The 16311-nt window shown below is 37.6% G+C and overlaps 1 protein-coding gene across 1 annotated transcript in view; it reads right to left on the reverse strand.

Annotated features, from left to right (window-relative positions):
• Window positions 1-16311, reverse strand: part of dcc.L (DCC netrin 1 receptor L homeolog) — a gene marked incomplete at its 5' end in the record, with an annotated part of 292799 nt that overhangs the window by 85008 nt on the left and 191480 nt on the right. Inside the window, 2 exon segments of the mRNA NM_001085785.1 lie at window positions 12243-12292; window positions 14344-14482. Of these exon segments, the coding sequence (NP_001079254.1) occupies window positions 12243-12292; window positions 14344-14482 (189 nt within the window).

Raw genomic sequence — 16311 nt, forward strand, 5'->3', positions numbered from 1 at the left:
ATGTTAGATGGCAGCCAATCAGCAGCTAGGAGGACCTGACAGGTAACTGCAGTCTATCTTGCCACATGGGAAGGCAAAACATCCTACTGTGCTTCTTGGGAAGGACCATTAAGTCACAAGACACACAGCAATTTGCATAATTATAGAGGTAAAGGTCAATTATGAAGTGCAGAGGGCCAAATGCCAGATCGAGTGCAACCGCCAGGTTTTTTTTACCCCGACGAGGCTTAACCCCCATGATTCCAATGTAACTGTGGTCGCCAGTTGCATGATGCAGTTGTGTCTATTGCACCCTGGTATTTCCAAGGACAGATTGACTCCTGGCTGCAAATCCCCAATATTAACTTGATTTAAATAAACTTTTAGCTCATTATACAGTAAGGGGCCGATTCACTAACTTCGAGTGAAGGATTCGAAGTTAAAAAACTTCGAATTTCGAAGTTTTTTTTGGGCTACTTCGACCATCGAATGGGCTACTTCGACCTTCGACTACGAATTCGACCATTCAATAGTCGAAGTACTGTCTCTTTAAAAAAAACTTCGACCCCCTAGTTCGTCAACTAAAAGCTACCGAAGTCAATGTTAGCCTATGGGGAAGGTCCCCATAGGCTTGGCTAACTTTTTTTGATCGAAGGATATTCCTTCGATCGTTGGATTTAAATCCTTCGAATTGTTCGATTCAAAGGATTTAATCATTCGATCGAACTATCTGCGCTAAATCCTTCGACTTCGATATTCGAAGTCGAAGGATTTTAATTCCTAGTCGAATATCGAGGGTTAATTAACCCTCGATATTCGAACCCTTAGTGAATCGGCCCCGTAATATCTAGTCTGGCTCAATTAGTTAATTTGTTCTTCAGGGGGGTATTTGAATTACTTGCCTTTGATAGAGCTACATTTCTATCATTAGTTATCACTGCCTTTTTTTCTGCAGGAAAAAAAAACGAAGGCCAGTTACAATAGGACCCTATAAGCATCATATCACCCTACTATAATATGTAGGCTGTCATGTACTGCTTTAAATGTTATAATAATGAAATATTACAAGTCATTAGAAAGGCTATATTTATATTAATGTGCATTTAGCCGGCGCTGTTAACAGATTTCAAGTAAAACAATTTCAAAAAGACTCTGAAAGTCTGAAAATAAGCACCTAGTGCTCCATGATGGATTATGCCACATTAAACAGATTTTCCGCCTGAACTGAAATACATATCTGAACCGCCTGCACATTATGAGCGTCTTTCAAACCATTAGTCTATTTGTACTCAAACCAAAAATAGACAGCTGTAGCTCTTAAACTCAAAGATTTCATCTTATCTGCTGGGAGTTTCACAGGGGACTGTAGTGTGAGAATATTCCATTTATAATGTGTCTCTCCCTATCCTCATTTAGCTCAGAATTTTTTTACAGCTTTGACCCCTTCAAAATACAGTAATTTTAAGCACTCTCTATGAACTAAGAACCATCATGAAAGAAATGTATTTTCTTTTCAGTAGTGAAAGAAGTTCATCTTCTTGATAAATATCGATGATAAAGGGTATGACCAGCTGGGTAACTCTCCTACAGTAACATCACTACTGCCGAATTCACACATTACGGGACAGGTTACATTGTTATATGGTTAATTCGGGTTATAAAATGGCAGCTGTCCTCAAATACATCCTTTCCATGAATCCCCACATTAGGAAAACATGCTTACTGACTGTGCACCTCTCTCTGTAAATAAACCCCCTCAAACTCATATGTAACTGTTGCTCTGGATAATTTCCCAGTCCAAGAAGACATCCAAGCACATATTAAAGCCTAGTCTGCCATCAGAAATGACGGGGCCCCATACAACAACATTATCTGGGCCCCCTGGTACCACCCACCCCAGTCCAGTCCCCAAGCCACACACCAGATCCCACCCACCCCACAGTCCTGTGCCTTCACTATATGGGAGAGCAGCTACACTATAAAATGGTGTGATTTTACTCAGGGTCGGGACAGATTGGGCTATAATACCCCTCCCTGGGAACTTCTTTGATCCACAATCACACACAAGGATAAAGTTGAAAGGTTTATTTGTAAAACACTGTAACTTTTAATCATATGCAGAATATGAATCTCTTTACAGTCTCTCTTTGATGGGTGTTGTTTGTAGTCACACAGATTATCTGTAAGTGCTTCCCACAGACAATCATCCTGTGTATGCACACACAACTTTCTGGATGAATGTTCACATCACCCCAGAGGTAGTATTTACTGCCTTTGGTGCAGAATCCCCGCTGAAGGTGAATCTCACACTCCAAGGATCACTCTATGCCTGAGCCTGACCTCTTGAGTCCCTAACCTGGTGGCCTTGTCATCGCAGGGTACTAACCCTCCTGGTCTCCTTGTTGGAGCCTCTAGCTGCTCCCTAAATAATGATCGATCCTCTTTTTCACTACTAGAGTGACTATACAGAACTTCCCTTGCACTTATTCTCAAACCTTTCCTTGTGTCAGACCCTATGGAGCTCCACTGTACTTTCTTTAGCAAGTGTACAGACTAAAACAAACTGAGCACATGGGATTTTCCCCTTTTATAACATAGAACAATGGCATCTACTGGCCAATCACTTAATTGCCAGCAGAGTACTTTCACATAGGAATAGGAAACAGCTTCCCTTCTATAAATGAGGACCCAATCTAGCGGAGTTAAGGTGGCCATGCACAGACAGATTCAAGCTGCCGATATTAGTCCTTTAGACCAATTCAGCAGCTTATCTGCCAGTGTATGGGGGCTTCTGATGGGTCTCCCCAATCTATATCTGGCCAGGATATCGATCGGACAGGTTTGATTTTTCTGGTGATCAAGGACCGCATTGGTTAGTTGATGCGGTCCTATGACCCGTCAGCACCCATTCTCTTTGTTGTAATTTGATTGTTCGGAATAACCAGATATTGCCCATGATCATATCAGCAGATCTAACCAAATATTTCTAAAAACACATTTGTATTTATTCAGTTCATGCATTAACCTGGAGATTCCTGCCTGAAGCCAATCCATAGTTTACATATGGAGCAGACATTCCATATAGCAGTTAGTAGCTGAAGACCATGTGGGTTTTTCTGCTAGTCACTAGATTTCACACATATGTTCACAGAATGGACATTCAGATGATTTCTTATATCATCGTTATTGCTTAGCGAAGGTGTTGAAAGTATTCTGAATTCACAGTTAAAGAATATATTGCCTAGCTGCTTCCAAAACTGCATGATCCTCCTAAATTTGTAGTAGGGGGTGGGATCTATGTCAGAATATGGAAATATTTCCTGTCAATATATTTCAAACAATTTGAAGCTGCTTTTATATATATATATATATATATATATATATATATATATATATATATATATATATATATATATATATATATATATATATATATATTTATATATATATATATATATATATATATATATATATATATATATATATATATATATATATATATACTGTATGTATGTAAAAACAGCAACAAGTCCGCACTCATAAGTCTTATGATACAAAAAAGTGTATATTTATTCAACGTTTCGGCTCATAAACGCGAGCCATCATCAGGAAGTCCTGATGACGGCTCGCGTTTAAGAGCCGAAACGTTGAATAAATATACAATTCTTTGCATCACAAAACCTATGAGTGCGGACTTTTTGCTATTTTGATATTGTGACTCTATGTTCCAGCACCTAGGCATTTATTAGTATATAATACTAGTATTAGTATAGTAGTATTAGTTTCTAAATAAAAAACATTTATACTTAGGACAAGTCCTGTGAGTGCGGCTGCTTTTTGGGAGGACTATATATATATATATATATATATATATATATATATATATATATATATATATATATATACACATAAATCTGTCACTGTTATCTTAAATGTCTTTAGTTTTTCACAGGACTTCAATTAGCAGTAGGAAACTAGGCTCCATACACTATAGAACATCCAGTATTGTTTTTATAAGGGGAAAAATGCTCACTTTACCATAAATAAAATCCCAGCTGGTTCAACTGAAGGTTATGTACTGAGAAAAGGTTTGTCCTATTGTGGCCTTCTTTTAGAAAGTCTAATCTTTAGCTCATGACAATGATTTATATGAACAATACATTCTGCAGATAGCAGCTCTACAGTCCCAGCAAAGAAATAGCTTTCAACACAGTGAATGAATCTTGGAGTTATCCTCTGATATTGTCACTTCCTATTTATGGAACCACAAAGAATGCACATATATCAGTTCTGGACTCATCAGGGGCAGTTGATTACATCAGTGCTTTGCATGTTGGAGATACATATTTAACAGCTTGAGGGTCCAGGAAATCAATTGCATGTGATGCACAATGTCTATGAGATTTATTAAAAGCAATCTCCAGTCTTATCCTGTGATGCGACCTGATGCCACATACTCTACTAAAGAACAAGTCTTTTTCACTTATAAAACATGACTATCAAACCTACACTCTGCTATTATTGATTTGGATAAATAAAACAAAGCCCAGCTAAAGGCCCACAAAGCAAAGACCTGAACAGATCTTCTTATTATGATTAAAAAATCAATTAATTAACATATATTATTATGAACTTAATGGAGATTAAAGAATTAATTTTGCTTGTGGTAAGAGAGCCAGAGTCCAACATATTATAGGTGAATAAAAAACCCAAAATATAAACATTTTTCCATTGATTTTGCCTTAACTTTGATGTTTACCCTGTCTCAGTCTAATTTTCAAAGTCGAAGAAGCCACATCCATAGGGCTATCCACTAAATAGCCTAAACAATATCTGTCTCATAGAAAAAAACAGACAGCTCTTAATATTAATCTTGTTGCTGTGTAAATTTACCTTTGAGACCTCCTGAAAACAGAGTCTCGATGCCAATGTTGAAACAGAAATCAAATGTTATGAATTCAGGAAGAGCTCTGAGCGACACCGAAGCAATAATCCTACAGAAATATCCTTCGCAAGAGGATCATTTAAAGCCGTGAAGTACTTTCACTTTTATAGCTTCAAAACAATTATATCTGTAGTTAGAATACAGTCTGGTTCCCAAATTAAATGAATTCCTTCTAGATGTAAACTTTATTAGATCATCGTTCAATAACGTTAATAGTCTGCTGAGTTGGCTCATTAGATACCATCCATTAGGAAGCTGTGTAAGACTTCAGGTCAAAGAAAGGTCTTTCAGGAAAACCTGTATATTCCATTTTCATTGGGATTTGAGTCGCAAATTTGACTTTTTTTAAAATCACAGATTGGGCAAATTTGTGATTTATAAATAATTAACTAGGTCAAAAGTTACACTGGTTAAAAGGATTGCTCGTTTGGAAAGTTAAGTGAACAAGCAGATGTTTGGCTGGTAGGGTCACCTATCTACTGGGTCAAATCACAGGGAAAAATTATTCTTTACTCAATATTCTACTGTCATGTTCTACTGACTTATTGGGATTCCAAATGCAAAACAAACAGTTCTTAATTATCTTGCAGCAACCAACTGAAATACAGTGTTTCTTTGCCATTGCTGACTTCTAAAAACCCTACAAATTGTTAAGCCTGTTGACTATTCCTATTGAACTTTCCTGATGCTTATTGTCTCCTATTATGTTCTTTAGCAAAAGAAACAAGGGGCATTAAGGCACTCAAACACTCCTCCAAAATTATGTGTAACAATGTATTTTATTGTAGATTACATTAAAAAATCAACATCTCCAATGACCTTACATGATTTGTTTACAATGTAATTCTCCTACGGCACACCTGTAGTTCACCAATCCTGCAAGCTGGTGGTGCGTTCCTTCCCTTGACCCGGCCGGGTCCCTTAGCAACCAACGTGTAAAAGAAACGGATCTGCACACACACCGATTAGTGCAGGATCTATATGTAACATACAATTACTTTAAGAAAGAAAAAGATCATTTTGTTGACTGTCGTACCGAATTGATTGCTTAATTGTATGTTACATATAGGTCAAATTTCCTGTATCCCACATAAGGGTTAATTTTTATGGCAAACTGCATGATGGGAAAAGAAGGCGTGGGAAGTTGGGTTTAAATGGGTGACTGCACAAATAATTGTATCCTGATGAAGGGTGGGTGTTTCCCCCCCGAAACGTTGATGTTTGGTGGCTGAATAAAAGGGGATAATCCCCGACTGCACTAATCGGTGTGTGTGCGGATCCGTTTCTTTTACACGTTGCTTACATGATTTGTGCCTCATGAGGGAACTTAATCATGGGTTATAATCAGTGATGGGCGAATTTCTCCCATTTCGCTTCGCCGACAAAATTCTCGAAAAATTTGTGAAACTTGAGAATTGACGCCTGCACCTATCTTGACGCCAGCGTCAATTTTGAGGATCATGTCAATTGATGCCACGTTAAAGTCAATGGGCGTCCGAATGGTGTTGATATACGGCGATTTTGATGCAAGCGACTTTCCGGACACGCATCCAAAAATTTTTGTGGGAGTTTCACGAATTTATTTGCCGGCAGCAAAACGCAAAAATTCACCGCAAATTTGCCCCATGCGAATTTATTCGCCCATCACTAGTTATAATGTCCTTGCCATGTCCTGTTGCCCCTGTTTATTTACCGCATACATTTCCCAGCTCTTACTGAACCTCAATTAGTAGTAGCCCTTTTTGCCCTTAGGGTCTAGTTTAAAATTCCAACTGGGGGATCCTCCAAGATTTAGGATTTTACCACTAACTAAAAACTACTTTTATGAGAGTTACTAAATACTTTAGCCTTCATGAGAAAGAGTTTATTGAATTGACAATTTTTGTCTTATGGGTTGATAAAGCTCAGCTGAAGTTCTTCAACTTTAGCACCCCACCAATTCATTGATCAATTCATTGATCACTTCATCATTGATTCATGAAAATTAATACTCACTGTGTTTACATTAACCCAATGCAAATTTAATGTGTGAATTAGCAATGTGACACTGGAACAAATGTACAAAAAAAATATGCCCCTCAGTACAAAAAACATGGCTGATTTCTTCATTAATAGAATTCAGAGGTTGCGGAAAGCCTTGCAACTTAAGGTGTTTCCTTGGTCTCAAATTAATTGACCGTTCACAGCAAAAGAAATACGTTGAGAGAGAAACATTCAATATTGTACATGCAGAGGATGAGACATACTGTATGGGTGGATCGAGTTGGTGGGATTTAGAAGTAATATGTCATTTCACATACTGTAAGTGTTTAGGGGTGATAAGGAGCTGTCCTATACTTTTTATGAAAGCAAAATTTATGATTACAAAAATGAATATGAATCTGTAAGAATTGCTCTTTCCCTGCAGAAGATAACTAGAAAGTGGCAGATGGTTCCTAGCTCCTAAAATAGAATAACCTCACTTCCTAATCCTCTTGACTCAGATTGGACAATAATGGTCTTAATAGTCTGCCTATGCTTTGGGAAAATGTAAAATGAAACGCAATTGATCTGTTCTTAAGACCGGGAAGCATTAAGCAGTTTTAGCCTATTTTCTGCTTTTGATCTTTATTTGTAACGTAATGGACCACTGAAACTTCTTTGAGCTGTCCTCATTTCTCTGTGGCACAAAGGTTCAAGCTGCCTACATTGACATTGACAAGCTAGTTTAAGTATAACCTTCTACATACATTAGTTTAAAAATACGAAGAACAACTTTACTTCAAACTCAAGCATTTGTCATGCTAAACAAGCCCTTCAGTTTGTCTACCCTTAGTTGGCTCTTTAAATGTCAAGCCTAAGCCTAAGATATTTAAAAAAAAAAAAAAAAACCCACAGACAGGAATGAGCAAGAACAAGGGTACAAGAACATTGTCAAGAAAGCTTTTAAAGGAACAATTTTGTTTCCCCTGCTTTGCATGTTTTCCATGGCTACATTGAGATTAAAATGAGGAGTGATTGTGAATGATTGAAGAGGGTCACAGTAAGTGTCACTTTTGAATAAATAATGGGTCACTCACTTAATTTCAACTTCCTGTTGTAATCCCTGCATGGCTGATTGTCTCTATATTTATGATAAATGTCATGGGTTTCATCTGTCTAGATTGTGACTTTGTCTCAGTCGCTGTCCCCAAAGCATTACAGTTATAAAGTCATAAATGAGGCTTGTTAAGTGTTTGGGTTATATTTTAATCATAACTATAATAATAAGATTTTTTTTATTTTTAATTGGTGCCCAAAGTCTCCTGTTGTGAGGCTAAAAAAATGCATATATTTTAGTTGTTTTTATTTATGGAGCAGTTTACCTTTGGTTGTCAAAAGAATTTAGAAAAAAACTGCCCAATGTACTTCCTTAACATATTAAAATTAAAACACATAGTAAATTGGGGAAGCAAAAAAAATGCATACTAATGACTGTTTTATTGCATTAGCATTCATAATGGACGGTTCTCAGTATGATTCTCCACTTTATAAATCATCTGTAAAATCCCTTGTCATCTTAGTACATTATATTGAATGTCCTTCCATTCATATCTGCTCATCACTTAGCTTAATTTATCTGATGCATACATACCACAAGATGCTGCCGGTTGATTGAAATTAATGTCTAAAACTGCAAAATAAAATCTCTTCTGTATCTGTGAATATGGGACAGTTGGTATTAAATAGGAAGGAAAAGGAATTTTGATTTTTACTGGTTACCCCTATATGCAAAGCACTACCCTGCTCCATTGATCATTCATGTTTCAATGTCCAATATTAATAGTTTTTACCCCAACCAATAACTATATAAACCAAAATGGACCTTTCATTTCCAGAAATTGTTTATATGGTCTCCATTAGGAAGGCCCTCTAACTGTGGTCATTTATAGACACAATAGACTTTTAATGATGTTATTAGATGTTGTAGACATATGTTCTATAATTTAAAAAAAATCATTCTTAGACATACATAGACTTATATAGGAGTGATACTAGGATGTCCATTTTGTGATGGATTTTAATGATTCTCTAAAACATAACTGTCCAATAGTTTCCATATAGTGGGCCAATTACTATACTTCATGTTCATGGGACAGATTAGAATAAAATCAACATGCCATCCAAAGAGGTTTTAAGAGCTTTTGAGTAGTCCGTAAACCATAAACTTTTCTTAAAGGGACACATTTACTGTATCCTATATGCCTTTAGTTTGATGGTCCTTCTCTTAAATCTGTTCCCAATTGGACCAGTTGGGCTGGGACACCAGATACTTTGGGCAAATAATGTTGTCTATCTTTGCATCAAATCAATAATTCTTGCAAAACTGTATAAAGTGGATTATGGTTATGTGTTGCTAGGTGCCAGGAATAAGGTGTTGCTACCATCGGTTAACCGCGAGAAGATAAACTGAGATCCAGATACTTTTAGAGGGCCACCTATTTATGAAAACACAGAGGAGGTTTGCTTTTAAAAGGAAATTGGTATTCCTGTACTGAACTCATTCTTCAGGAATCTACCATAATCAAAATTTCTTATTATCAGTATCAATATCAAGCTCTATCTCTTTAGACCACAGAGGTCAACTTTGCTGTTCTCTCCATATTGTTGAGCAGCAGCAGAATTTCTCAGGGTTTCTGGGTTTGTAGATAAAGTAAATCTGATTTTTCAGTATTATTCCAACTAGCACAAGTGAGAACAATCATTTCCATGGTACACAATGATATCTTGGATGGTATCCATGCACCCTATGCTGATACTGTGCAGACTCGTTGAAAACACGGACAAAACACAAGGATCTATGAAACTTCCCAATACATAAGGAAACAAATCTGGAAGCATGACTCCTGTAACATTAATAAAAGACTTAACAGCAGATGTTTTCAAAAAGATATCAATCCTGCTAAGGCTTAACACCTTCTTTATTGCAGACTGGGAGCCTGAGGTCAAACACTGGCATTTATGAGACAGATATTAATATATAAACTACAGCACCTTTGAAAACAGACAGCAGGTGTGTTGTTGTTGATTATGTCAAGGTACAAAATATAATTTTGATAATTTCACAACATTCTATGAAAAATACTGTAGTATTATTATTTATTAATCTGTGGCATTTGATATTCCCTGTGTAACATAAACAATACAGAAAAATGTATCTTCAAACCTATAAACCAAGCCATAACAAATATTTGCCGTGACATTATACACCTTTAAAAACACAAGGAATATTACACTGGTAGCACCACCTGCTGGCTCCTTTCCCAGGAAGCACTCAATACTTTGCACTGTAGGATGTTGGTTAATCCTCATCTGATAGATGGGCAGATACCATCTACGCAGACCACGGGCCATTTTATCAAACGGGCAAAAGGGGCAATTGCCCAGGGTCCATCTTGACTTTGGGGCATATGCTATAACTTTTGACTGAAGCATCACCAAGAAATGGCAGACCCTTCATTTAAACGAACCAGAAGGGCTCAACGTAACCCTAGATCAAATGTTCCTATGGGATCTTTCTATTAAAACACTGGTGTTTGTAATTATGGCTTATCTGCTCAAGTAGTTATTAGTCCAGACATTGTGTCTGAACCTCATTAGACACAATTTAATCTCTTCATGTTTTATTATATTCAAGACAATGGTTGAGGAAAGTCATATTTCTTGGTGCAGCTGAGAGGGCCGACCAATGAGATCTTTGCCCTTGGTTATATAAAAAGTCGAGGACCAGACTTGACAGGTAACTGCAGTTTATCTTCCCTGAGTTAAAGGTAACTGATTGGTAACCCACATCCTTCTGTCAGTGGTGGAACTATCAGGGGAGCAAGGGGTGCAATTGTACCAGGGTCTGCTGGTGGTTCACGCACCCACATAGCCAGCATCGGTTCTGGAGGGGGGGTGGGGGGCGGCCCATATCCGGCCTGGCGCCGGCCAGTTACTGCCTTCTGTGATTCTGGGGAAGGACCAATGGTTACCCAAAAGTCATTAGAAGTGTTAGACATCTATTGCTTAAAGGGCAAAGTCCCATACTTGCATTTTTTGATAAATACTTATAACAACTTTATGTTTGTCTGAATTATGACATCATGAATGGTCACTATAATAATAGTTATAATAACTGTATAGTCAGTAGGACACATAGACTTACATTGATGCAGTGTTCAAAGTGCAATTTTGAGCACAATCAGCATTTATTCCCACAATGCACTATTTTCCCCCATATTCAAGTGACATTGGGCACAATTGCGTCTTGCACCCCAATTATAGTATAAATATGCAATATATACTTCCAAAGAAGATGACAGTGTCGAACTAACAGCACAAATCCAACACAATATATTCTGCTGAATTGTGGGCAGTTCAGTGTTATAAAAAATACACCTCTGCACATATAGAACTGTACACAAGCTCGACTTTTATCATAGCTAAAGCAGTCCTTGATCGTGGGAGCCTTTCTATTGCATATCCGTTTTAAAACTGCAATAGATATGCTGTATGATAAAAGTTCCGACATTTGCATTTTGAATAATTCAAATACAGTGTAGTTCTGTTCTCATTTCAGTTATTTGCCAATCTACAGAAACTCTCTTTTGCTCCAGGGATCCAGACTGTCATTTTCAAACTCAGCAGATGTATATGTAAAATAACGCCAGCCCACATAGTAAAGCAAGTTCATACAGGGTCACACGCCGAAAATCTAGTGCTAGAACTCCAGCAGCTACAGAAAGTGAAAGAGCACATGACATTGCTCAGTGCTAGGGATGTAGCAAACTGCCGATTTGGTGTTCGCGAACGCCGTTCGCGAACACCGGCAAAAAATGCGAACGTTCGCGAACAGTTCGCGAACTTCGAACACCCGCTAAAATCATTCGATTCGAACGATCGAAGGATTTTAATCGTTCGATCGAATGATTTTCATTCGAATCGAACGATCGAAGCATTCGATCGAATGCTTTTCATTTGATCGAATGCTTACAATCGTTCGAACGAATGGAAATCGTTAGATTTTTAGCGGTCGAAGGAATTCGAATGGTCGAATGGTCGAACGATTTGTATTCGAATCGAACGCGAACTCAAAATGCGAACGTCGCGCGACGTTCGCGAACATTCGGCGGACGCGGACGGTCGAAGTTCGCGCGAACAAGTTCGCCGGCGAACAGTTCGCTACATCCCTACTCAGTGCTGCCCAACATTTACCATGTAGTGGACTGGATGAAATTAAACACTGTAGTTTAATAACAAAGTAGGTGGTTTCACTTCAATCAGAATACACCAACATATCAGATAAACGTATTCTTACCCTGGAGTTAGCGACTTCCAAGGAGACATTCTGTGGCATGGCACTGGGCACTGGAAAGGCAAATAAATACAATGTTAGATTTAACTTGAACACATGAACATTGTTTAGCCCTATTTTAGCCTTTATTTCAAAAATAAAATATATTATGTATGTCAGGGTTGTTATGTTATGCATTTCCTCCTATTATATAACTAGATGCTGCCTTTTATAGTAATATACAACTTGAGTTTTATTTCTAACAAATTAGTTGGGTTAAGTGCACAACTGTTGTTACAATGATCTAGGCCCCTGATGAAAACCGCCAAATTCTGCCCCTAGAACTAATTCTAAGTTAGGTCAGGCCAAGTCCAGTCCTTATAAATACCTTTTTGGCTTATCTAGGTGAGGACCTCAACCTTGGAGCTCAGAAGATGATCTATTATACTCATGGCCTGTAGTCCAATAGTGCCTGCCTCAGTTAACATTCAATTTAGCAGCAATAACTCCTATAGATTTAAGCTTTAATGCCCAAACATACATGAGGATTTCGGAATATTTAACCTTATTATGACAGCCAAATACATATTGATCATTAGGGGAGAAGCCTGATCCATGACCTCATCTTTGGCTACTATCAGTTTCTGCTTTACTATTCCTTAATATTCACATTTAGCTTGGTCTTGAGCAGCACCCCCTTCCTTTAAAGGAGAAGGAAACCCCCTGGGCGCAAAACCCCTCCCCCCTCCCCTGTGTTGCCCTCCCTCCTCCCCCCTGGCCTACCTGTCCCCCTGGGCAAATGCCCCTAACTTGTTACTCACCCCTCTGCGCAGGTCCTGTCCACGGAGTTCACAGACGCCATCTTCTCCCATGCGGTCTTCTTCCTGATTTGACCGGCGTCTTCTGGCGCATGTGCAGTAGGAGCATTTTCAGGTATGGATCTACTGCGCATGCGCCGAATGTCACGAAGTGAAATCGGAAAACTTCGTGACATTTGGCGCATGCGCAGTAGATCCGTACCTGAAAATGCTCCTACTGCGCATGCGCCAGAAGACGCCGGTCAAATCAGGAAGAAGACCGCATGGGAGAAGATGGCGTCTGTGTACTCCGTGGACAGGACCTGCGCAGAGGGATGAGTAACAAGAAATGTTGTTTTGGATTAAGACTGAGCTGATTTAGACTGATAAAAGGGCCTGTATGCCTATTTATATATCTAAGTACCTGAAATCATTGTGCAGATACACTTTGAACATACATGGTATGCACTGGATAACTTTGCCCTGCATAACTTTGCCCTGCATACTCCTACAGTCTCTATTTGTAGAGGGAGAAGGTCTAAATCAGATTGCTGGTGTCTAAATCTTATTTTAAACTGTTTTTATGTTTTGCTGTCCAAAATGGTTTGCAATCCATCATATGCAAGCAATCTGAAATGTAAAAACCGAATTTCATGAACCAGTTTAATAGACATAATTGTTCGTACACCTCCTACTTAAGCCTCTGCAACTCTTCATATATATATTTATTAAAACAGAAAAGTGAAAGGCCTGTAATTAAACTTCCTTCTAACTTCAATTTCAACTGACAAGCACTAAGCAATAATAACACAGTCTTCATTGTGACACATGCCACTTACACAGAAAGAAATGAAGCATACTCATACTCTACTCTGAAACTAGGAAAGAAAATAAGGTATCTTTTTTTTTGCTGAAAAGCAATCGAAGGTCCTTTATAGGAGGCAGCGGTGTCAACAAGGCAGCATGTAAATAAATGTATACGAGTGCATTCATATTGAATTGAATAAGAGGACTTGGTATAGATATCGAGCATTTAGATGAAATGAGCAGTTCTTGAATTGTGACATAAATTGGTCTTCAGACCCTTTATTCAAAGAATGATAGTGGTGCAACTGAAATATACATATAAAATGTCCACAGAGTGGAAAGTAATATTTCAAATAGCATTTGGTACTTTGCACATGGAAATGATCAAATTTTGTTTTGCATCCCTTCTTATCTGTTTTATGCTAATTTGTGCTGGGCAGTTTTCTGCTCCTCTCTTAAAATATATGTATATATAACTGAACGTGACTATTAACAGACAGAACTGTGGCCATTTTTCTTACCGTCAGAAAGGGTGACAACTGTATGTTCTTCAGAAGACACTCCAGGCCCATAGCGATTGTAGGCCAAGACTCGTATACTGTACTCTGTGAACTTTCTAAGTCCTTCAAGTCTGTATACAATTCCATCCACTTCGATATTCTGTACACAAAAGAATGGAGAACAAAGGTTAAAATTTTTTGCAAATCATAAGTTTCTTCTATTTGTGAGGGAGATACTTTTTCATATATCAGGAGAACTAAATGAAAAGGCTGCCATGTTGATTATATTAGCTGTAGCATTATCCACAGCCAACAACAACCTCATCTATGTGTGATCACTAGGGATATTTTACATTAGAGTCTAGAGAATGCCTATGCAAAGCCAAGCAGAATGCCAGCTCCCACCAGATATCTAGAAGTCACACCAAAAGATCTGTTTATGCCCACAAGGATGCAGATGCTGCATTGTCAACAGAAACTGAATGCAAAACAAAAATGAATTATCTATTTTGGTAGATGAAACCAGCTAGGAGCCAAGGTGAAGAACCTGAGAAACTGGAGATATCAAATCCAATGGAGATAACAAAAATATATGGAGTAGGCTGAACCAAAATAGGGAAGCTTTTGCAATAGCTCACAAGGCTAGCAAGAGGGGGCAGCTTGATCCCTACTAAGGGCTAAGAAGGGTTAATAGTCTAGCCAGTCTGCAAGTCAGGGTCTACAATAAAACAACCATGGTAGAGAGGAAGTTTCTGATCTCTGGCAAGAAGCCTTGTGTGGGGTGTCTGGAAATCCACATGTAGAAACACCAACCAAGGCTGGTACCAATGGGATCATCATTATTTGAAGACCATCTATCTATCTATCTATCTATCTATATCTATCTATCTATCTATCTATCTATCATCTATCTATCTATCTATCATCATCTATCTATCTATCTATCTATCCATCTGTCTATATATCTATCCCTCTATCTATCTATCTATCTATCTATCTATCTATCTATCTATCTATCTATCTATCTATCTATCTATCTATCATCTATCTATCTATCTATCTATCTATTATCTATCTATCTATTATCTATCTATCTATTATCTATCTATCTATCTATCTATCATTATCTATCTATCTATCTATTATCTATCTATCTATCTATCTATCTATCTATCTATCTATCTATCTATCTATCTATCTATCTATCTATCTATCATTATCTATCTATCTATCTATTATCTATCTATCTATCTATCTATCTATCTATCTATCTATCTATCTATCTATCTATCTATCTATCTATCTATCTATCTATCTATCTATCTATCTATCTATTATCTATCTACAGTATCTATCTATCTATCTATCTATCTATCTATCTATCTATCTATCTATCTATCTATCTATCTATCTATCTATCACTCAAAGTGACTAAATTGAATGATAACACCTATAGCTTCAAGCAATTGAGAATCGTGTCAGACCAATGCTGGTGAACCTGGGCATCTCTATAACATCAGAAACTTGTTTGTTGCTAATTATATTTCAATAACCTAAATTATAAATGAACATTTTCCTTTGTGTCCTATCTCTTGTGCCCCCCTGCACACCTTTCCTCTCACCTCGCCTCCAAGCAACAGCCTAATAACATAAACACTACTCATCTTGTCATCAAGAAACTTAGTGCCAACGTAACAAATCAGTGTGGGTTATATATTTAGCACAACTCAACTTTAACCGTGTGCTGTACGTTTTTCTTTTTACAAAATCACATTCTGTTATTTGCAACATCAATTATATTTATGTGTAGTGAATTCTCCTTTCCAAATATCATCCACTGCTTTCTAATCATAAATTTTCCTTGCTCCCTTTCTTCGCCATAGATATTAAATAACTGTGATTTATGATTCTGCAGATGAAAGTTAGGATACTTAAAGATGGACTGTGCAGAATATCAATGAGATTTTTGTACTGACATTAGAAAAAACT

This window comes from Xenopus laevis, chromosome 1L (genome assembly GCF_017654675.1).
Source record: "Xenopus laevis strain J_2021 chromosome 1L, Xenopus_laevis_v10.1, whole genome shotgun sequence".
NCBI lineage: Eukaryota > Metazoa > Chordata > Amphibia > Anura > Pipidae > Xenopus > Xenopus laevis.